The sequence below is a fragment of the Notechis scutatus genome, chromosome 12, assembly GCF_049901735.1.
Source record: "Notechis scutatus isolate UNSWTSFEM ecotype Mainland chromosome 12, rNotScu1.2, whole genome shotgun sequence".
Lineage (NCBI taxonomy): Eukaryota > Metazoa > Chordata > Lepidosauria > Squamata > Elapidae > Notechis > Notechis scutatus.
The window spans coordinates 11,190,074-11,214,780 of NC_142020.1; the positions used below are offsets into that span (position 1 = coordinate 11,190,074).

At 42.2% G+C, this 24,707-nt stretch overlaps 1 protein-coding gene across 5 annotated transcripts in view; it reads right to left on the reverse strand.

The window, feature by feature from the left end:
* The window catches only part of SNX29 (sorting nexin 29), a 198,504-nt gene that overhangs the window by 104,849 nt on the left and 68,948 nt on the right, over positions 1-24,707 (reverse strand). For all 5 annotated transcript variants that reach the window (XM_087973364.1, XM_087973366.1, XM_087973367.1 and 2 more), the window contains exons 17-18: positions 16,318-16,373; positions 15,966-16,047 (exon numbers count right to left, since the gene is read on the reverse strand). In XM_087973364.1, the coding sequence (XP_087829490.1) occupies positions 15,966-16,047; positions 16,318-16,373 (138 nt within the window). The remainder of the gene's footprint in view (positions 1-15,965; positions 16,048-16,317; positions 16,374-24,707) is intronic.

The window sequence follows — 24,707 nt, forward strand, 5'->3', positions numbered from 1 at the left end:
CAGGTCTTAGAAGCCTAATATTTATTTTAAATTACTTTCTGTGGCAGGGAGGGCATTTCCTTCCTTGTTTTACTAAAACATCATCTATTTCACGTTTCAACAAGCTAGAGTGGTATCACAAGAGGAATGCTCACATACCATTCGCCTATCAAACTGCATTTCCCTGCCAAGATTTATAAAACTAATTGCCTATAAAATCTGAGGGAAGGAGCTTTCCATTTCAAAGAGCCAAATTATTTCCTATATATGTTCTTTCTTCCTTTTTTAAAAATCTAATTATCACGTCATAATTCATGCTTATGTTTGTCAATTAGGAACAGATTACTTAAGCCAACATTACTCTCTTCCTAAACTGTGAAACATCCTTGCATTATTTTAATATGTCAGTGCCCTTGTTGCTAAGCTAATTCCAGTCGAAATCATGTTCCTACATTGTTTTTCAGTTAATATTTTATTAAAGAAAATTCTAACAAAGGAGAAAATAATAATATAAATTTAAAGAAAAAAGAAGGGGAAATAAATAAATGAATAGACATTGAAGAAAATAAATACAAATGCATTTCTATTTTATCCTCTTTCTCTAAGATTACTCCATAGACTCTTTCTTTCCATATTCTAGCTTTTCTCATCATCAATTCCAGAAATCACAAATTCATTTCCCATCCCTCAAAAAGTCCACAAAGGATTTCCAGTCACTGATGAATCTGTACAGGTACAGATTAGATGAAACCTGACTCAACTGTGAGTGGGATCTTGGAGTCTTAGTGCACAATCACTTAAATATGAGCCAGCGGTATGTGGCAGCAGCCAAAAAAGCCAACGCAGTCCCAGGCCGCATTAACAGAGGGACAGAATAAAAATCACATGAAGTGTTAGTACTGCTTTATAAAGCCTTTGTAAGACCACACTTGGAGTACTGCATCCAGTTTTGGTCACCACAATATATAAAAGATGTTGAGGCTCTAGAAACAGTGCAGAGAAGAGCAACCAAGATGATTAGGGGACTGGAGGCTAAAACATACGATGAATGGTTACAGGAATTGGGTATGGCCCATCTAGCGAAAACAAGGACCAGGGGAGACATGATAGCGGTCTTCCAATATTTGAGGGGCTGCCACAAAGAAGAGGGAGTCAAGCTATTCTCCAAAGCAGTTGAAGGCAGGACAAGAAACAATGGATGCAAACTAATTAAAGAGGAATCAAATCTAGAACTAAGGAAAAATTTCCTGACCGTTAGAACAATTAATCAATGGAAAGGTGTCCCTTCAGAAGTTGTGGGTGCTCCATCTCTGGAGGCTTTTAAGAAGAAATTGGACAGCCATTTGACTGGAATGATATAGGCTCTCCTGCTTGGGTGGGGGGTTGGACTAGATGACCTACAAGGTCCCTTCCATATCTGGTACTGTGATATTCTGTTAATATATAAATCAATAAATCATACCAGCTTCAGACAATCTGGCTTTTTCTTCCGAGTTCCAACCCATGCTCAGTATTTTCCAAGTTAATTCAGCTATAAAAATATATATTGCAACTTTACATTTATGCAGAGATGTCTCATTGAACACAATGGGACTTGTTCCTAGGTCAACCAGCACAGAGCTGCAATCTGAAATAATATCTCCACTTAGAATTAGTAATTTCTCTTGGAGGTAATGAAGATGATCTCAACTACTTTACTCCTTTGAGATAAAAGAAATGTACTAAGCTTTCCAATATGTAATTTTATCGGGATAGAGGTCCAAGGCTAAGCTCATTTTTTAAAAAAGCATAATTTTAAAACGATGCTCATTCTTTTTGGGTTTGTCTTTTTTAAGAAAGAAAGAAAGAAAGAAAGAAAGAAAGAAAGAAAGAAAGAAAGAAAGAAAGAAAGAAAGAAAGAAAGAAAGAAAGAAAGAAAGAAAGAAAGAAAGAAAGAAAGAAAGAAAGAAAGAAAGAAAGAAAGAAAGAAAGAAAGAAAGAACCAGGTAAAACCCTGAGTGCCTTACATGAGAAATGAATAAATATTTCTACCGTCTCTTAAAAATTAAATTACCGTGTATTGGGATCCTTAATTACTTAACAACAGGTTATGGCTTCATATGCAACACTGAACTCTGTAATTCACCAGCACTATGATTTTCTCAGTAGTGAAGTACATTTTTTTTTAAAAAAAGACAGGATTTGTGTTTAAAAACCTGATTGGGGGGAGGGGAAAGGCAACTAAAACAGGAACAGGGTAATGTCTAGTCTAACAAAGAGAAGGGGGGACAGGATAGCAGTCTTCCAATATTTGAGGGGTTGCCACCAAGAAGAGGGAGTCAATCTATTCTCCAAAGTACCTGAAGGCAGAATAAGAAGCAATGGATGGAAACCAATCAAGGAGAGAACCAACCTAGAACTAAGGATACATTTCCTCTCATTTGTGAGAACGTAATGACTCTAGGCTGATGACTCGCTTAACTCCGCCTCCCCCCAGCTCTGCCTGCTCTTCTCCTACAGGCAACTGGCAAACCGGCAACATACCGGAACTTAATTCATAAAACAAAATATTGTATATTCACAGACCCAAGTCTGAACATTTTGCAAAGCCAAATGCAAACCGCAGGATGGGCCTGTCCACTGTGCAAATCCATCATGGTATCATTTGTAATACTAATGTCTTCTAATTGCATCATTTTTCTATTAGAAGCATGGTCTGAAACTCTTGAGACTATAAAGGGCAAATAAAGCATTGCCTATTTGTCTAGTTAATCCACTGTTGTCTTTTCTCATCCAGAAGCAGCTCCTGGGAGTCTTGCAAAAATATATATATCATCTTTTCCTTCATTTACTATCTGATTCTTTGCTGTAAAAAAAAAATACAGAATTGAACTCTTTTGACTTTCACCAAGAAAATTAAGTATCTTTCCACTAAGCCACGGTTATTCCTCCCTGGCCCTGCTTAAACCAATTTTTAGCACACAGCAGCCAAATGAGCCACCTCGTTTACTGGCCTCATTATATTGCAGTAATTGGTCTTACACATGTTACAGAGAGAGATTGACGAAAACAAGCCATGATGGTTAAATGCCTCAATTAAATACATTATTTCTGAGAATAGGCACATGCCCAGAACAGGTGAACCGTGGTAGCAAACAACGTATTTTCTGCAACCGTTATTCTAGTTGCTGATATATTTTTCAGCTCTCTTACGGCTCTCTGTGATGGCCTTCAGAAATCTCTCTCAAACAGCCTTGTTTATTGATTTGATTTTTCATCCTGCCTTGATTACTTTATAAGTAACTCAAGGTGGTGAAGATGCATAATACTCCTTCCATTCTCCCTATATTTTTTTTTACACAACAGGGGGGGGGGGGGGCCGGGGGGCCCCCGGGGGGGACCCCCCCCCCCCCCCCCCCCCGCCCCCCCCCCCCCCCCCCCCCCCCAAAGACTCAAATTACATTACAGGTAGAGAAAGCAAACTCCTTGTCGAGGTACTGTAGATGTCACCTCTATCCCATGTCTACTACAGAACTGCCTCGCAAATTATGATACAGACCTCCTGTCCCAAAGAGCAGCTCATCCTCAGCCACTGGCCCTTCTCCGCCCTTCCTCGTTTCGTCTCATCCCTCATTTATCTTCATAACAAGGAGAAACTCATCGTGTGGAGCAGATTCGGTTCCCAGGACCCTGGCATTGTAGATGGCGATCCAGAGAGCCTCCTCTGTGGTACAAGGACTGAAGATTCGATGAGCGTTTCCTTCTTTTGGGGCTGAGAACATTTTTCAAGAGGCAAAGCCCAGAGTGGGCAGACAAGTAGTTGAGAAAGAAGGAAAGAAAGAAAGGTTGAGAAAGAAGGAAGGAAGGAAGGAAGGAAGGAAGGAAGGAAGGAAGGAAGGAAGGAAGGAAGGAAGGAAGGAAGGAAAGAAAGAAAGAAAGAAAGAAAGAAAGAAAGAAAGAAAGAAAGAAAGAAAGAAAGAAAGAAAGAAAGAAAGAAAGAAAGAAAGAAAGAGGGGGAGGGAGGGAGGGAGGGAGGGAGGGAGGAGGAAGGAAGGAAGGAAGGAAGGAAGGAAGGAAGGAAGGAAGGAAGGAAGGAAGGAAGGAAGGAAATACTGACTGATGCAGCATTAATAATGGATAAATAACAGGATGATGGATGATGCCTTTGCTGGCAATCTATTAAACAACCTTAAAATCAAAGAAGGATCAGATTTGTTCAGTGTCAGGCGAAGTCCAAGAATGACAAAGAGCAATTCAGCCATCATTCAGTTCTTAATTTGTAGACTGACAAACATACAGAATCTTGCCAGTTTAAATCTATATTACTCTTATTCTAACCAGTACGGTATACCCTGGGAGATTCTAGGGAGTGGTTCTCCAGATTCTCTTCCTCTGTCTCCTATCTGTCTCTGGGCCGGGCTGTCTCTTATGTCACCCCCCACTTTTCCAAAATACGCTCTTTTCTTCCTGGGCAATTGCCGCTTCGCTGTAATCCATCACACCAGCTCCCCTCCATGGCCATCATCTCTCCCACTCAATGCCAGAGAAACTCTTTGCTTCTAATTTTCAAAACAGAATCCCCAATTCTGAGCCAAGGAAGCCAAGTATGACTTGAGGTAGTAGCAAGGTCTGACTTAGCTAATCCTCACCGATCCACTTGTAGGAAAGCAGACGAGAGGCAACTAACGTTATGGATATTCAGTTTAATAAGAGACGGAGTGCTTCAAGATACTGTTCTTCCCTCCTTGTTTATTTTCCACGCCAGAAGACCGAAAATGGCTGAGGTTTATCACCTGTCCCTTGTGCTGGTTCCTCTGGCTTAGATTCCAGTCTCATTCCGCATTAAGCTTCAACTGTTTGTTCTCTGCTTAACAGCAGGGACAGCCAATTCCCCTAATGAGCCACACACAAAGAAGCCAAGATACTCACCGAATAAAATATACGAATATCTATGGGGGGTGAAAATGGGAACGGTAGTAATCTGATGACAATTTACATCTAAACGAAGGCGCTTAGGTTTCAAAGAGCAATAAAACATGGCAATGCAAATTACAGGGGTTATTTTCAAGCAATAAAGATGCACCAATAAAAAAATAAATTAATCTTTAAAAAAATCTGGCAGTTCAGCCACAGCAAGCAAAATTAAACGACATTAAAGTGCTCTCCATAATTCCAGCCCCTGCTTTAACCAAACTAGGGGGAAAGTTCAATAGGGATTTGGAAATGTTCTCTTTTCATTCACTGGATATTTTGGCTCGGTGACTTTAGCCATTAAGTAAAACAAAACCACGATAAGATGTATTCTTGTTTTAGTTTTATTTATTTGGTGTTGATGTTGCCCAACTAAATCTGGGAGGCTCGCCACAATCAAAAACAACATAGATTTTCAACAAACATTAGCCAAAAGTTTGCAGGATATGTTTGGGTAGCTTACCACAAATACATTTTTGCTGCCCTATTGTTGGTAAATCTTAAGGTTTATTTTTGCCCTGTGAACTTGTATTTAGCAGCTAGTTACAGTCAACTAGTTAGAGGGATTCCAAATATGACTGAGGCTGCAGAGAACATCCAAATTCACACAATTTGGATTCAGGAGTGTCTTAAATTTTCCCTGATTTGGGATCAAATCCATACCCCTTTTCCTGTATTGTGTGTTCATATTATTTATCCCATCTAATGTTCTCAGAGCAAGCCAGGATGTCAACATGTTATGGCTTTCACCCACTGGAAAAAAAATAATTAAAGTCCCATCTAGAAGAGGGTTATTTTTCTTGTGAATTTTTGCTCCCATCACTTAAAAATTAAAATTAAAATAGAAGCATCGCTGGAGGCTTTCAAATAGAGTCTGGACAGCCATTTGTCTGAAATGGCATAGGGTCTTTTGCTCAACCAGGGAGTTGGACTAGATCAGGGGTCTCTAACCTTGGCAACTTTAAGACTTGTGGACTCCAACTCCCAGAATTCTCCGTTCAACCATTCCTGTTGTTTTGTTTTGTTTTCTCTTACACCCTAGAGTGGAGAGATTGCAGAGGAAAGGATTACAAGAGTAAGCAGGCATAGAGTTGAAGTCTAGCAAAGCTGGCTGAGGAATTCTGGGAGTTGAAGTCCACAAGTCTTAAAGTTGCCAAGGTTGGAGACCCCTGGACTAGATGACCTTCAAGGCCACTTCCAACTCTATGGTTCTATGGAGAATACTTCATCCTAAAACAGGATGTTCAAGTTTCTACTCCATAGGGAAGCCTATCAAATTATAGTTTGGAGCATCTTTCAGGACAATCTTTACACTCAGGCTGAAGACAAACTGATCTAAGATAACTGTTAAGTCACTCTTGGATGAGAAGACTAGGGAGGGTGAACAGTTCAGGCTTAACTTTGATTCTCTTCTTGAGTTTCATACGCATTTCTTCATTCTAGTTCTCTGGGCTTCACTGCCCTGACTTTATGGTGCTTAAAGCTGATTTTATTTCACAAAGAGCTCTCATTATTTAACTTATGCAAATGATAAACAGGAATCTGGGCAGGAAGATTCCCCGGCTCATCTGCAGTGATTTTCAAGGACTTTTCAGAAATAAGCAATTACATAATGCTAACGTCCCCATCATTCTGTAGCAGCAGCCACTCCGCTGTCATTTGCTTTTTATACATCTGCAGTAACCTATTCTGTGTCAAAGTTGGTTCTGAGATGGGGGCCCACCAGGTCATGTGCCAAGTTATATTGAAAACAGGAGAACTTTACCTACCTGTTTATATCCATGGATTGCAAAGGTGTATTCTAAAGTCTTTAAATCTCTACATTGCATATCTGACACAAGGGGAATTATCTTGGGGGGGGGGGTGTTTCACAAAAATGAGGACAAGCTCCTTCCTCACATCAAAAGTGAGGACCGATTCAGAGCTCACCCAAGTATCCACCCAGCTTGGTCTAGATATTAAGGCTAGAAAGCTGGAGACTGGGAGTTCTAGTCCCGCTTTAGCCATGAAAACCAGCTGGGTGACCTTAGGCCAATCACCAGGAGACTGTGAGTTCGAGTCCCTCCTTAGGCATGAAAGTTGCCTGGATGAATATGGCCTACTCACCAGGAGACTGTGAGTTCTTGTCCTACCTGAGGCATGAAAGTTGCCTGGGTGAATTTGGGCTAATCACTAGGAGTGTGTGAATTCTAGTCCTGCCTTAGGCATGCAAGCCAGCTGGGTGGCCTTGGGCCAGTCCTTTTCTCTCAGCCCAACCCACCTCACAGGGCTGTTGTTGTGGGGAAAATAAGAGGAAGAAGGTGGGTTGAATACCTTCCCTGGGCGACTTTGGGTCAATCACTAGGAGACTGTGAGTTCTAATCCTGGCTTAGAGCATGCAAGCCAGCTGGGTGGCCTTGAGCCAGTCCTTTTCTCTCAGCCCAACCCACCTCACAGGGCTGTTGTTGTGGGGAAAATAAGAGGAGGAAGCTGTTTGTATATGTTTGCTGCCTTGAGTTATTTGTAAAAGTAGTAAAGGCTGCATACAAATAAATAAATCTCCCTTAGGAAGATAATCACCCAACACAGTCCAGTTACAAGGCTTTTTATGAAAGGGACAGGAATGTAACAAAAATTAAAAAGGGCAAAGGAGTCTAACTAAGGAGAAAAGAGGAGTAGAGTTTACTCCCCTCCCATTCTCCCCCTCTCCCTGGAAATGGTTTGTGGCTTCTCCAAGAGAAAACCAAGGTGAATTGGTTTTCTAAGGGTCTCTTCTAAAGTGGCAAGCAAGGGGGGGAGAAAAAAAACAGGCACAAATTACATTTTGACACAGCTGCAAGTCTGCTTTTATGCTCCTTTAAACATGATCTAGGTTCTTTTGGGGGGGGTGGATGGGGGAGAAACATCCTGCAATAATCGTTTCCAAATAATGAAAAACAAACTGGAGCGCTGGCCGATTTGTGCCGAGACGAGCAATCTTTCCTTTCATCGCCTCCTACTGCTTTAGCACGGCTATAATATTAATTATGAACGATTCGCTTTAAAAAAAACCAAAAAACAGCAAAAGCATCTTTTAACATAAGCACGGATATCACAAACGTGGTCGTTTCATGACCTGCTCCCTTCCAAAAACAGGGTCAATAGAGAATGATCGAAACTTTGGCGCATTTGATTTTTAAAACAACAATAACAACAACCCCTTTGGATATGTAAGCAGGATTAAAGCTGGGATTTAAGGATGATGGAGTTATCAATTGCTATCGATGTTAATGGGGCTCTATCGAGGTGGGATTCAAATTTTTTTAACAACCAGTTCTGTGGGCGTGGCTTAGGTGGTGGGCATGTCTTGGTGGTCATGTGACTGGGTGGACGTGGCTTGGTGGTCATGTTATTGGCTGGCTGTGGCCAACTAAACATCACTCACATCGAGGCACGCATCTCCTCGCCTGGCCTCTCATGACTGTGGGGATGCTGCAACAGTCGTAAGTGTGAAAAATGGTCATAAGTCACTTTTTTTAAGTGCCACTGTAACTTTGAATGGTCCCTCCACACAGGCAAAGTACCAGCAAAGGAAGGGGAAAAAATTCCAGAGACGTTCCTGAGACAGGAAGTCTAGTCCTTCCAAGAATGTAAGAAGGGTTAACGGAGAGGCAGTTTCTGTAAGCAACACCAGAATGTTTCCTTCCTGCCTTCCTTACAGGATTAGACCAGTAATTTCTTCTAACATCCGGTTCTCCCAACTGCTTAGAATGTTAACAACCGGTTCCAGCTAATAGGTACGAACTAGTAGAATCCCACCCCTGGGCTGTATCACATCCAGAATTGGAAATAGCCTTAATTAGTAGCTGTCCAGGAAGACTGGGATATCCCTTTTCCCTAAGTTTCTGAGCAGGCATCAGGAAGCTGGAACTCATAGACAGAACCAACCTTGAATTAAAGAGAAACTTCCTGACCGTGAGAACAATTAACCAGTGGAATGGCTTGCCTTCAGAAGTTGTGGGTGCTCCATCACTAGAGCTTTCAAAAAAGAGACTGGACAACCGCTTGTCTGAAATGGTATAAGGCCGTGGCATGCAGAGCCATTTGTGCGGGCGCACGAGCCCCAGCCAAACTTACCTGCACTGCGCATGCACACACCTCCCAGCTGATTTTCAGCCCGTTTGAGGCCATTTTCGTCCTCACAGAGGCTCAAGGGAAGCCTCTGCAGCCTCGGAAGGCTGAAAAATGGGCCTTCCGGAAATACAGGAAGTGCCGAAACGGGCCCGTTTTTCATCCTCCCGAGGCTACAGAGGCTTCCCTCGAGCCTCGGAAGGGCAAAAATAGCCTCAAATGGGCCAAAAATCAGCTGGGAGGCGTGCGCATGCACAGTGCAGGTAAGGGGGTGTGTGGTGAGCACATGCCCAGGGGAGGGCAGGGCGCATTGCATTGTGGGTGCCAAAAGGTTCGCCATCACCGGTATAAAGTCTCCTGCTTCAGCAGGGGGCTGGACTAGAAATCCTCCAAGGCCCCTTCCAATTCTTGTTATACCGCATTCTATTCTGGACAAGAAGTAATGGGTAACTAGAATGCTAGTTTTATTCCTCTCTCTCATTTATATAGACTAAGCTATATAAATGACTTATCTATAAAAATACATAGTTATAACCCAATAGTAATAATAGATTATTATGTATTATATATTATTAATACAGTTATTCTACAAGGGATAACAAGTAACTGCCATTTAATACTTTCTATGAGGTATTTAAATCACTATCAAAATGTATTAAGAGGGAAATATGATTAGTCTTACTACAGAATGTGTTGTGATGTTTATTTGTATGACTTTTTATTTTTTACTTTTGTATATTTGGATCTTTTGTATTCAATAAAGTATTTTTTAAAATTAAAAAGAAGAAGAAGAAGTAATGGGTGGAAGATCATTAGAGATCCAACCTAGAACTAAGGAGAAATTTCCAGTCAGTGAGAAGAATTAATCAGTGGAAGGACTTGCCTTCATCACTGGAGGTTTTAAAGAAGAGATTGGACAACAGTTGGTCCAGAATGGTGCAGGGACTCCTGCTTAAGCTGAGGGTTGGACTAGAGGACCTCCAAGGTCCCTTCCAACTCTGTTACACTGCATTCTATTCTGGAGAAGAAGTAATGGGTGGAAGATCATTAGAGATCCAATGTAGAACTAAGGAGAAACTACTTGACTCTGGGAACAATTAAACAGTGGAACAGTTTGCCTTCAGAAATTGTGGGTGCCCCATCACTGGAAGTTCTGAAGAAGAGATTGGGCATCCATTGGTCTCAAATGGTATATTGTCTTCTCCTTGGGCAGAGACTTAGTCTAGATTACCTTCAAGGTCCCTTTCCAACCCCGTTCTTCTATGTCCTGTGTTATTTCTTTTCTTTCAATACAAGTAAGCACTTAAGGCTGCTCTGATTAGGACAGTAGAAAAGCGTTTAGCAGAGTTTCTGTTCCGTGGAGTGTGAACCATTACTATTCATGAAATCCTGAACTTGGGGATTCAGAACACCCTTGGTGGCCTTCTGAGCACCAGGCGCCACGAGAAAGTGTTCCATGCTGTTCACTTTCAGTGATGAAATGTTATCCAGTTACAAGCAACATGGGGTAAGAGGAAAGATTTGGGGAAAACTTTGCAAAAAGAGCTGGTTTGATCTAGTGGGGGAAGACACCAGGCTAGAAAACAGACATGAAATGAGACACATTAGACACAAACCTGGGGCTAGGGGTGGGGGCCAAAAAAAAGGGAAGTTGGAGAACACCCACACCAACCGCATGAAACGCTGTGGCTTTGGCTACCAAGTGGTGATCTAGTACCATCTTAGACACGAAAGCCAGCTAAGTGGCTTTGGGCCAAACACAAGGTGATGGTGAGTTCTAGTACCACCTTAGGCATGAAAGCTGGCTGGGTGGCTTTGGGCCAATCACCAGGAGACGGTGAGTTCTAGTACCATCTTAGGCATGAAAGCCAGCTGGGTGGCTTTGGGCCAAACACCAGGAGATGGTGAGTTCTAGTACCATCTTAGGCATGAAAGCCGGCTGGGTGGCTTTGGGCCAAACACCAGGAGATGGTGAGTTCTAGTACCATTCTTAGGCATGAAAGCCGGCTGGGTGGCTTTGGGCCAATCACCAGGAAACTGTGAGTTCTAGTACCATCTTAGGCATGAAAGCTGGCTGGGTGGCTTTGGGCCAGGAACTGAGTTCTAGTACCATCTTAGCATAAAGCCGGCTGGGTGGCTTTGGGCCAATCACCAGGAAACTGTGAGTTCTAGTACCAACTTAGGCATGAAAGCTGGCTTGGTGGCTTTGGGCCAATCACCAGGAGACAGTGAATTATTTATTAAAATAATAAAGGCAAGATGTAAATAAATAAATAAAACCCTGCCCTTTATTTCCGCATGCTCTTTTTCTGATTCTTCAATAGCTACCCTGGCTTGAAATTATGGGAGTTATAGTACAAGGTCTCAGGAGGGTAATGTCTTGTTTGCTGACAAAACAGTTTTATTCAAACTCTGTAGATCTGCAGTGTTTTTTTAAAAGAGTTTTCTAAGGAACCTTATTCCCGTTGAAGCCTTCTTTTTTTTAAAAAAGGGATTTGTACTTAAATGCAAAATTGGGGAGGTGGATCAGTGAACAGTTAACAGATCCTATTTTCATCTCTCCAGGCATTGGATAAGGTTGCATTCTCACACCTCTATTATTTAATTTATATGTTAATTATGTTCTTAAAAGCTACAAGGGTGCTGTTTTCCGCCCCTTTTTTTAATTTGCTGTTAACCTAGACCAGAAACTAACAGGGGATGATACATTTCGACTTTCCCAGAATCACAGATGCCTCTGGTACTTTTTGCAGAACTGTGAATTAGAACAAAACAGAATAACAGAGTGGGAAGGGACCTTATAGGTCATCTAGTCCAACCCCCCGCCCAAGCAGGAGACCCTACACCATTTCTGACAGTTGGCGGTCCAATCTCTTCTTGAAAGCCTCCAGTGATGAAGCTCCCACAATTTCTGAAGGCAACTTCTGTTCCATGGGTTGATTGTTCTCACTCATTCCTCCTTATTTCCAGACTGAATCTCTCTCCTTGTTCAGTTTCCATCCATTATTCCTTGTCTGGCCTTCAGGTGCTTTGGAAAATAGCTTGACCCCTTCCTCCTCTCTGTGGCAACCCCTCAAATATTGGAAGACTGCTATCATTTGTCCCCTGTCCTTCTCTTCACTAGACTAGTCATGCCAGTACTTGCATCATCATGGGGATACTGCAAAGGTCATAAGTGTGAAAAACAGTCATAAGTCACCTTTTTCAATGCTGTTGCGACTTCAAACCCTCACTAAACAAACTATTGTAAATTGAGGACTATCTGTGTTTATTTATTTCCCACCTTTATTATGTTTACAAATTACTCAAGGCAGAGAACATATCCAATACAGCCTCCTTCACCTACTGTGAGCACAGTGGTTAGAATGCTATATTGTAGGCTAACTCTGCCCACTGCCAGGAGTTTGATCCTGACTGGCTCAAGGTGGACTCAGCCTTCCAGCTTCCCGAGGTTGGTAAAATGAGGACCCAGATTGTTGGAGGCAATAAGGCTGACTCTGTAAATAGCTTAGAGAGGGCTATAAAACACCATGAAGCAGTATCTACATCTAAGTGCTATTGCTATTGCTACTTATCCCACAACAACAATCCTGAGAAGTGAGTTAGGCTGAGAGACAGTGACTCGATCCAGATTAGTCCACTAGTTTTGATGCCTAAGGCAAGTCTAGAATTCAGACTCCTGGTTTCTAGCTGGAGCCACAACCCTAGTCAAAACTGCACAATCTACAACACAATCGTCTGTTTGCTGACCTGCAAGAACCAAGGAAGATTTCTTCCTAGTGCTCAATACCTGGGAAGAAAACATTTGAAATCCAAGCCAGGCTTGAGCCATTCAAAATATGAAAAAGAAGAATAACTGAAGCCAGAATTAAACTCAAGGTTGTTTGGCTGAATTAGCCAGTTCATCTCCAGCCTTCCACAATTTTAGACCTGGAGCTGTCCAGGGTACTGAAGCTTCAGCGTGACTTCAGCTTAGATATCAGGTAGTCCTGGACTTACGACCATTGGTTTATCTGCCATTTGAAGTTATAACGGCACTGAAAAAAGTGACTTTTGACCAATCCTCACACTTATGACCATTGCAGCATCCCCACATTATATGATCAAAGGATGCTTGGCAACCACCATGTATGGGGGCAGTATCCTGGATTCATGGGATCATCATTTGCGAGCTTCCCAACCAGCTTCCAAGAAGCCAAGTCAATGGAGGAAGCCAGATTTGCTTAACAACCATGTGATTCACTTAACAACTGCTGTAAAATCAAGCACAACTCACTTAACAATGGAAATTTTGGTTCCAATTGTGGACACAAATCAAGGACTACTTTTACAGAAAGTTCAAATGCTTCGTGTCATTTGTACTTAACAGTGCTACACCACAGCTGCTAAATTTACAGGCAAAGTAACTCATTCAGCTATGCTATTTAGAGAAATTTAGCACTGATATTAGGAATTATTCCCATCTGCGCTACACATATACTTGTAAAAAAATTGTACACCTTACCAATGCAACTTTACTGTAACAGTTACTGTATAAAATCCTCCCTCAAACAATATTACAAAGAGTGTCTATGTTCCCAATAATTTATCAATGTTTGATATGTCAACACCTGCCCACTGAAGGAGACTATTAAATTTACTATAGTGTCTGTGGAAGATTTGAGGAGGAGGTGAGACCTGACTCAGAGGCAAATGAGACTATAAACACAGATATGTCCACAAGAATTATTTGGTTGCTGCCAAAACATTAAGGAGGCTTCTGGTAGATATCACCACCTAGAGGTTAGTTGCAAATGAAACTTTGAAGTGTCTCTCCAAAAAAGTTTGAGTCACCGCAAAACAAGTCCAAGAAATGTTCTTAATGGCCAGTCACCAGGAACAACAGAAACCGAGCAAATATTGGCTCGGAAAAAAAATCCAACATCCAAAGATACAGAGAAGATGCCAGCTTATTGGTCCTTAGTGCTTTGTATGCCACCAAGCCAATATATGATTTCTTTGATTTGGGCTTATTGGGCTGTAGAGCTTAGCCACTGTAGCTTATAAACTCTGAGTTATGACAGTGTTTGGAGAGCTGAATCAATTCTGTCTTCCTTCACAAATCATAATTAAGCAGCTCTTGGTTTAATGATCACAGACAACATATAAACCAGATTGAAGGCCACATGGCATATAGAGATTATCCATATTCGCTGAATTTTATATACCAACCAAGCCAAGATTTATTAAATGGCTGCAGTCGCACAACACATAAACAACCTTTCAATCATTGTTTACGGATTATAATGACTTGGCCCTAAACAATACACTCAATCAAAGCCAAGGAGCCCAACCATGTTCCATTTTAATACCCTGGACTTCTAGTAATACTTTCTAGTAATACATCCAATTTCAAAGCAACCCCCCCAAAATGGCAGACTTATGTATCAGCCGATAATCTTCTGGCTGGAAGACCAGTGGATGGCTTTGATGTCTGGGTCAAAGCAAGGGCTTGAAAATGCCAAGTGTCTTCCCTGGGCTTAAAGTCAGCTTATTTCCAAGTGCTTGCAAAACAATTTGCACACTGTCATTTCCGTAGACAAACAATGTGGCAACACGCACGAGGAAAGGAAGCAAACATTTCCCCTCTCCCTTCTCATCGGTGACCAAAGGATGACAGCTTGCCAAGTCTCAAATACTAAATGCGTTCTTGCCTCATTAAAAGAAGATAATTGCAAAGCAATGGAATATGCTGGCGCATATGTTTTTTTCCCTGCTTAACTACCAGCAAAATATTTTGGTTTAAATGTGGAAAAATAAACGACAAATAGAGGGTGGCTGGAAGAGGCTTTCCTTTTCAAAGTTATCACGTAAACTGTTTCAACTCCTACCCTCAAAACGACGCTATAGGGCCCTGCACACCACACCAACTAGACACAAGGACAGTTTTTTCCCAAACGCCATCACTCTGCTAAACAAATAATTCCCTCAACATTGTCCAACTATTTACAAAGTCTGCACTACTATTACTATTAATCTTCTCATCATTCCTTATCACCCATCCCCTCCCGCTTGTGACTGTATGACTATAACTTTGTCGCTTGTATCCTTATGATTTATATTGACCCTTATTGTACCCTATGACTATCATTCGGTGTTGTACCTTATGATTCTTGACTCTTGACGAATGTATCTTTTCTTTTATGGACACTGAGACATTTGCACCAAGACAAATTCCTTGTGTGTCCAATCACACTTGGCCAATAAAAAATTCTATTCTATTCTATTCTATTCTATTCTATTCTATTCTATTCTATTCTATTCTATTCTATTCTATTCTATTCTATTCTATTCTATTCTATTCTATTCTATTCCTATATTATCCTATCTTCTATTCATTCTATTCATAAGCACCCACCTTTCTGTTCTATGAAGTTCTACCAAAAACAGAAGTATCAAATAAACTAGGAAAAAAACCCAACCAAAGTACAAAAAAAAACCCAACCCAAATACAAAGAGTTTCAAGAATGACTCTGAACCGTTCGAACTACTTTGCTTCCTGCAAAGGTTTCGTCATCTTGGCCTGACCTTTATCCCTTATGGGAGGGGCAATCACCTCCCAGCCTTACTCCTGAGTCGCCCCTTTTGTCTTAGCTGCTCTCGCCTTCTAGCAGCTCTGCACACACACACGCACTGCGAACAGGCTCCCCTTGTTCCTCTGCCTCGCTGCTGCCAGATTCGGGAGGCTCCGGAGTCAGCACCCCACTCCCAGATGGTCCTGGCCCCATCTCTGCATCGGATGCAGGACCCTCATCCGAGTCCCCTCCAGACTCCCGGACTGGTCCCCATTCTTCCCCACTGTCTGTTTCCGCTGCCGTCTGCACCGGCTGCTGGTGAACCACAACAGAGATGTCCAAGCTAGGATAATGATAGTCACCCAATATACCCTTACTGAACAGAATGCTTACTTGATAAACATGAAATGCATTTGCTGCTTTCCCACGGAGAAAGACTGAAGGAATCCAGACGTTTATAAGGGCTCGGTTTGATCTGGATGACAAAATAAATAAATAAATAAGTCAATACACACAATCTTGCACGGAAGTACAAACAGGCCCTAAGACAAACTCCATTGATAGACGCTGCCAATAATCAAAGTACTTGGAATAAGGAACCAAATCAAGAATGCGGTGGTTATGTTACAAGGTGGGGAATACATTCCCACAACAGAAAGAACCCTGCATTATGAATCATTTTACTTCACTCTTTTGAAGTCCTTGTGGGAATGAGATAAACACATCAACCTTTCGAACAACTTACATTTCAAAATCTGACAGGCTTTGATCTTCAGAGGTTTGACTGAGATCTCCAGGAACCTAGAAAATAACAGGAAGCAAGGAAAAATATTAAACGCTGGGTCCACTTAACCTATTGTCTTAAAGAGCGAGGAAGGGCAGCCTGACCCACAGCAAAATTAATTCCTAAATTCAACAGCCCCTGCCTTATCATTCTCAGGGGGTGATATTTAAATAGAAGTCTCAGCATGGTTCAGACAATATTGCATTTTTATAGATTATTTCTACCTCTTGGCGAACACTTTCTTTAAAAAAAAAGTAGTATCTTCAAAAGCATTCAAAAGCATGAAAGCCAGAGGTGGCATTCAGCAGGTTCTGACCAGTTCTGGAGAACCAGTAGCGGAAATTTTGAGTAATTCAGAGAACCGGCAAATCCCACCTCTGACTGGCCCCGCCAACCCCATCTATTCTCTGCCTCCCATTGAGTCCCAGCTGATCGGCTGGGTCTTCTTTGGTTGCCCTGCACAGGAGAACGGAGCTGGAAAGCAGGTTAGTGGAGTGGGGAGGGAATGGAGATTTTGCAGTATCCTTCCCATGCCACGCCCATCAAGCCACGCCCACCAAGCAACGTCCACAGAACTGGTAGTAAATTTTTTTGAATCCCACCACTGATGAAAGCATGATAGCTGACCATCTTATTGCAAACAGCACAAACGCTGTTATAAGATTCAAAACTTAAAGAAATGGAGTTTAAATTTAGGATGGTCAATGAAATAAGGAATAGAATAGAATAGAATAGAATAGAATAGAATAGAATAGAATAGAATAGAATAGAATAGAATAGAACAGAACATTGAGGATAGAATAGTCTGCATTTACTATTACTATTAATCTTCTCATCACTCCTTATCACCCATCCCCTCCCACTTGTGACTGTATGACTGTAACTTTGTCGCTTGTATCCTTATGATTTATATTGACCCTTATTGTACCCTATGACTATTATTAAGTGTTGTACCTTGTGATTCTTGACTCTTGACAGATGTATCTTTTCTTTTATGGACACTGAGAGCATTTGCACCAAGACAAATTCCTTGGGTGTCCAATCACACTTGGCCAATAAAGAATTCTATTCTATTCTATTCTATTCTATTCTATTCTATTCTATTCTATTCTATTCTATTCTATTCTATTTCTATTTCTATTTCTATTTCTATTCCATTCCATTCCATTCTATTCTATTCCATTCCATTCCATTCTATTTCTATTCTATTCTATTCTATTCTATTCTATTCTATTCTATTCTATTCTTTATTTCTATTTCATTCCATTCCATTCATTTCTATTCTATTCTATTCTATTCTATTCTATTCTATTCTATTCTATTCTATTCTATTCTATTCTATTCCTATTTCTATTTCTATTTCTATTTCTATTTCATTCCATTCCATTCCATTCCTATTCTATTCTATTCTATTCTATTCTATTCTATTCTATTCTATTCTATTCTATTCTATTCTATTCTATTCTTCTATTCTATTCTATTATTCTATTCTATTCTATTCTATTCTATTCTATTATTCTATTCTATTCTATTCCTATTTCTATTTCTATTTCTATTTCTATTTCATTCCATTCCATTCCATTCCTATTCTATTCTATTCTATTCTATTCTATTCTATTCTATTCTATTCTATTCTATTCTATTCTATTCTATTCTATTCTATTCTATTCTATTCTATTCTATTCTATTCTATTCTATTCTTCTATTCTATTCTATTCTTCTATTCTATTCTATTCTATTCTATTCTATTCTATTCTATTCTATTCTATTTCTATTTCTATTTCTATTTCTATTTCATTCCATTCCATTCCATTCCATTCTATTTCTATTCCATTCCACTCCACTCCACTCCACTCTATTCTAGACTTGTAGTTTAGCCACCGTTCAAAATCACAGTGGACCAATCCATTGAGGCTAAGTATAACCTGGATTTGAAGTTCCTACAGTCAGCCCCTGCAGTCCCATGACTAACCTATTTTACCACTCTGTGACAGTCGTTAAGTCAAGGACTACCTGATATCTTTGTTGCCCAATATCATCCAGAGAGCGATGGACAGGAAAAACACAGATCAAATTCATGTAAACGCTTCCAATTTTTTTTTTGCATGAGAGAACTGCGAATTCGGTACATTTCTGGCCCAGGGGTAGACGGGGGGGGCAGGTAGGAATAACAAGCATGAAGGAATCCTATCTTTTAATTTACGAATCAGCAGACTGTTGCCCTCTAGGGAATGTTGGATGGTGATTTAATCCTTGCACCAACTTTCTTGACAAGGCACATAGTACCAATTCCAACTTTAATTTGAGATGCATTTGCTTTACACCTGGGTTCACTCATCATCACAAAAGAGGTCCATTAAGCCTCGAATTTCATCTTCTTTTCCACTCCCTGGCCTTAAACCTACCTGCCTGCCTGCCTGCTTGCCAATTTCTGGGTGTGATGAAGGAAGGACACACAGCTGGGGTATGTAAAATTTTGTCTGTTTTGCTCTCTCCCTTTTCTTGCACGTACACATCCAAACACACACAGAGGCAGAGAGAGAGAGATGGATTTGCTGACAGCATGTATAATTTCCAACACTTAGCAGAACAAATTCGGCACAGAAAGGTTATTTTGAAAGCCCCTTTTCAGTTTCAGTTCAGCTTGATTTAAAAAAAAAAAAAAAGATTTCATTCTGTTTTTTTAATATATAAAACCCTCACTGCTCTTACTAAATAGATTGGCTTTGGAACCGCTAAGGGATAAATAAGCCAGCTTTTAAAATGTCAATAAAAACAATAGGCCACTTTACAGACTGAGGAGAAGTGACCTCTCGTCACCAACGGTTAAACAAAACAAGAGTTAGTCTGGAAAGTCCTCCGCTTTTGTGAAACAAAAATATCAAAAGGCCCATCCGATATGAATTCCACATTTCTGATTGAGGAAGGAAAAGGAATGCGTGCAAGTAATCTCTCAGCCTACGCAACGAAGACCTGAATTTCTACTGCTTAAGCGAGGTGGTTGCTAAATGAGCCACAACCGATTTCACGACCTTTCTTCCCACCGTTGTTAAGTGAATCACCGCGGGGCAATGGCGGGGTTCAAATTTCTTTACTACCGGTTCTGTGGGCGTGGATTGGTGGGCGTGGCATGGCTTGGTGGGCGTGGCAGGGGAAAGATACTGCAAAATCCCATTCCTTCCCCATCCCACTAACCTGCTTTCCAGCTCCGTTCTCCTGTGCAGGGCAACCAAAGGAGACCCAGCTGGGACTCGAAAGGTGGAGAAGAGATGGGGGGCGGGACCAGCCAGAGGTGGTATTTGCCAGTTCTCTAAACTACTTAAATTTCCACTACCGGTTCTCCAGAACCGGTCAGAACTGGTTGAACACCACCTCTGTTGCAGGGGTTAAGTTAGTTAGAGGATTGTTATGTGAATTTGGCTTCTCCGTGGATTTAGCTCACGTGACCCTGGGACCTTGCAACGGTCATAAATACGAGTCAGTTGCCAAGGGTTTGAATTCTAATCAGCTGGGCCACGAGAAGGCTACAATGGTCGTAAGTCTGAAAAATGGACATAACACACTTTTCCCCCCGTGCCATTGTAACTTTGAACTGTCACTAAACAAACTAGTGTTAAGTCGAGGACTATCTGTATAAAAATTAGACCCCCTGAAATGTAATGATGATTCAGATACTACAAAAACTGGCTTGGCACATTGTTCACAAAGGAATATGTTCTGTCCTCACATTTAAATGCAGGCTGCATTTGCAACTGTTGGAATATAAGGTTCCAATTTGTGCATCAGACTAAGGCAGGAATTGTTCTGACCCAGGCTTCCCAAAATCACGAAGCAGACCCCTCATCCCTACAAAACCCCTTTTTATTTTGACTAAGGTGAATTCCTCTCATTCACATCCAGCAAAGTCCCGGCAAACAGTCTTTCAAGAGTGATTTACAATCACAGACCTTTATCAGACTTGGAGAGCTGCCAGGCCAAAATCCTTCAAACGCCACGCTGTACAAGAAAATACTTGGCAAGGAGTCTCTGTGAACAAATCTTCACCCTAATTAAATGAACAAATTGTCTCCTGCAGACACCACTCCCCTTTTGCTCCTCTTTATTCCCTCTGGGAGGGGCCATTCACCCTCCACCTGTGTCCTTACTCCCGAGTCGGCCCTTGTTCCTTAACTGTTCCCTTCTCCTGGCAGCTCTGCGCATGTGCACCTTGGGGAACAGGCTCCAGCTGTTCTTCTGCCCCACTGATCTCCCACTCTGAAGGCAGCTGATAACTATCGGACGGCCCTGGCCCCATCTCTGCCTCTGACGCAGAGCCTTCCCCAGACTCCAGGACTGGCCCATGTTCCTTCCCAACCTCCTCGCTGTCCGAGTCTGCCCCCAGTTCCGCTGGCCACTGGCTGTCCACAACAGGAAATCTTTTGGACCACTGTTGCGCAAAGTCGCAAAATCCACCCAAAATGTCAAGCCACAAGCAGAAGAAACCTCAAAGCCCTTTATGGCTTAGAATTTATACATGAAGGGGATTCATATTTTGTGCAGCCTCTCAAAGTGACTCAAAGCCTTTTCTTCCCCTTTACAATCCCTTTAAAAAATAATAATGATTTACACACACACTCCCAATGTGAACGCGATGATTCACGAAGGGACATATTTTATAGCACTCTCTTTTCCTCCCCTTTATGCAATATCTTGAAAGGGGGCCTCTAAAGAGGTTAGAAATGCCAGGGAACGTTTTTTTAGTCTTTATGGTGTTATGGCCTGAAAGCCAAGAAAGATTTTTAAAATCTGGTTTTGCTGTGTGTGTGGCTTATTCAAATGGAGTCCCCACACAATCTATCCCAATTCCCCTTCATGCTTTGAAAACTGTAAAGACGTTATACTGATCTATAGTGCTTATTATTCAGCGTCTCTCTCTAAAACTGGATGCGCTTATCTTTTCAAATATATTTGAAAGTGGAGTGTGCTTGATGAGCAGAAGGGATAAAAATACAGCGTTCACTTTTCGGCTCGGGGTGTGGGACAAATTAACAGAATGGAATAACAGAGTTGGAAGGGACCTTGGAGGTCATCTAGTCCAACCCCCTGCTCTAGCAGGAGATCCCTCCCAGACAAATGGCCGCTCAGGCTCTTCTTAAAAACGTCCAGTGATGGGGCACCCACAACTTCCAGAGGGAAGCCGTTCCACCGATTAATTGTTCTAACTGTCGGGAAATATCATCATGGGGGGTGTTTTAAATGTACAGGTAGTCCTTGACTTATGACCACATTTGAGCCCAGCATTTCTGTTGTTGAGTAAGACATTTGCGACATGAGTTTCGCCCCGTTTTATAACCTTTCTTGCCACAGCGGCTCAATGCAGTTGATAACTTAGGAATATGGTTGTTCAATGAATCTGGCTTCCCCGTTGAGTTGGCTTGTCAGAAGGGGATGACATCACCCTGGGACACAGCAACAGTCATAAGAATGAAGCAACTGCCAAGCAACTGAGTTTGGATCACGTAATCGTGGGGATTGTCATGCCCCTGTTGGAGACTGACTCCGAGGGAGAGGAGGAACAGCCGACAGGGAGTGGAAGTGGGGCTCCGGAGGTTGTGGAGGAGGCTGGGGAAGGGCAGAGGCCGGCTGGGCAGTCAGAGGAGGATCCAGGCCCACCCCCTCTCCATCCTAGGGCACGCAGGGAGGAGAGGATAAGGGAGAGACGTGGTCTACTCAGGAGGAGAGGGCTTGATCTTCTTCATGGGCTGCAGCTGTGACAACTGGATAAGAGGACAGACCTGCCTACTGGCGAGTGCTGGAAACAAAGCATGGAAATATCTCCAGTTTATGGTTCCTTTCTGAGTTTGGCGTCCTTCCCAGTGTGTGTTCTGTTATCTGTGGACATCCTCCAGCCCTTATCTTGCCTGGTTTGTGTTGTTTTTTTCCTCCTTCCTGTAACTGTTTGTGTGGGAGTTTTTTGTGGTTTTTTTTGTCTTCCATCAAGGATATTCGGAGCTTGGAAGCAAAGTGAAGGAATAAAAGGGGCTTCACCTGTTTTTTTGTGACTGTGTTTATTTTGTATCCCCACCCTGGGTCATCACAGGGATGCTATAAAGGTTGTAACTGTGAAAAATGGTCGCAAGTCACTGTTTTCAGTGCCATTGTAACTTTGGACGGTCACTAAACGATTTGTTATAAGTTGAGGACTACCTGTACAGAATATGTCTGTAGCTGCAAAAGGGCGGTGGTGGTGGTGGAGGAATCAGAGCTGCAGATAGAGAAAACAGGCATTAGCCCAGTGAATAGATGGAGAACAGCGGCGGAAGATACTTGGCGGAAGATACTCGCCATTTGCATTTCCCATTTATTTTCTATACATTCTTTAGGACTATATTTATTGGAGTGGTGCGATGGCCTGGAGGTGGACCTCTCGCCTCACAATCAAGAGGCTGTGAGTTCAATCCTAGGTAGAGGCGGATATTTCTCTCTCTGGGCACCACTGAGAATATATCTGCTGGGGAAAAAAGAAACTCCGCATTGGCGACAGGAAGGGCGTCCAGCCATTCAAACACTCTGCTAGCTCCATTCAGTTGCCCAGGCTCCACTCCGCAAGGGATTAATATATCCAGTTTTTCCCCTGGAAATTCATGGATCGCAGCCAGGGTCAAGGAGACTCTGCTCTCATTTTATACGCACCACAACATCCACAGAGCTTGTTTAATATGACCCGGTTGCCACGTGTCTCAACTCAAAAATATTTCTCTGGTCTTTTTTAGAGTTGCCAGCAGAAAAGGAGTGGGGGAAAGCAGTGCATTCCTTAAATGCTTTCATAGATAATTTCTAGGCGGACGAAGCTTCTGGCGCGCAAGATGATTACTGGAGAGCAGATTGATGACTCTTGGCTATGGATGTGTCCCATTGGAGAATATACATCCAGGGTGAGATGAATGATGGGTCTCAGAGTCGGCTGCACCCAGATAGCGCCAGAATATTCACTCCTAATCAATCTTTAAACTCTGAGAAGGCGTCTGAATTTCGATCACGGGACCATGGGGATGCTATAAACGGTCATAAGGGTGAAAAACAGTCGTAAGTCATCTTTGTTTTTTTTCAGGGCCGTTGTAACTTCGAACGGTCACTGAACGAATGGATGTAAGTCAAGGATTGGCTGTATAGTGCCAGTGGTGGCACAGAACAAATTGAGAATTAAACCACTCTGATCTGATTGCTGGATGTAATAATTGGAGGGGGAGGAATAAAAGGAGAAAAGGCTTCCATTTCTCTTGACCCCTCGAGCAGTTTTCTAGACTTGTGAATGTGCGCTGAGCTGATATGTTGAGTCCTTGATGTTCTGAAAAAGCAAAATGGGCTCTTGAAAGGGAAGTAATTGCAGGACGATAATGAGGCACAAGGGGACTGTGTCCTTCGCAATAATGGCGCCATATAAAATAATTTGGTGGCAGAAATTCTTTATTACATGCCTTGCCGGTACATTGGGGTGGACAAGAGTTTAATTGAAGCCCTGCTGGCTATAAATTTCAGAACAGAATCTTACGGGCGAGATAAACATAAGGCTACAGCAGGCATTAGGATTTGCAAACCAAATAGCTCCCCGTTTCATGGAGCGCAAGACTTCAGAAGCAAGACGTTGGCTTCTCCAATCGAGTTTCCTTTCGCTTTTCCTGAAATAGGCTTGAGGTTGTTGACTCAGCCTTCTGTCCTTCCAAGGTCGGTAAAATGAGGACTCAGATGGTTGGGGTTTACAGGCTGACACTGTACACCGCTTAGGGCTGTAAAAGCACTGTGAAGCGGTATATAAGTCTAAGGGCTATTGCTATTGCCCTCTCTCCCTTCCATGGTGTGCAGTGGGTAGAATGCAACATTGCAGACTAAGTCTGCCCACTGCCAGGAGTTCGATCCCAACCAGCTCAAGGTTGACTCAGCCTTCCATCCTTCCGAGGTGGGTAAAATGAGGAGCCAGATTGTTGGGGGCAAAGAGGCTGATTCTGTAAACCACTTAGAGAGGGCTGGAAAGCACTGGGAAGCGGTATATAAGTCTAAGGGCTATTACTGTTGCCCTTCCTTCCTTCCTTCCTTCCTTCCTTCCTTCCTTCCTTCCTCCCTCCCTCCCTCCCTCCCTCCCTCCCTCCCTTCCTCCCTTCCATGGTGCACAGTGGTTAGAATGCAGCATTGCAGACTAAGTCTGCCCATTGCCAGCAGTTTGATCCTAACCGGCTCAAGGTTGAGTCAGCCTTCTATCCTTCTGAAGTCGGTAAAAGGAGGACCCAGATAGTTGGGGACAGTAGGCTGACTCTGTAAATTGCTTAGAGAGGGCTGTAGAGCACTGGGAAGCGCTATATAAGTATGTGTGTGTG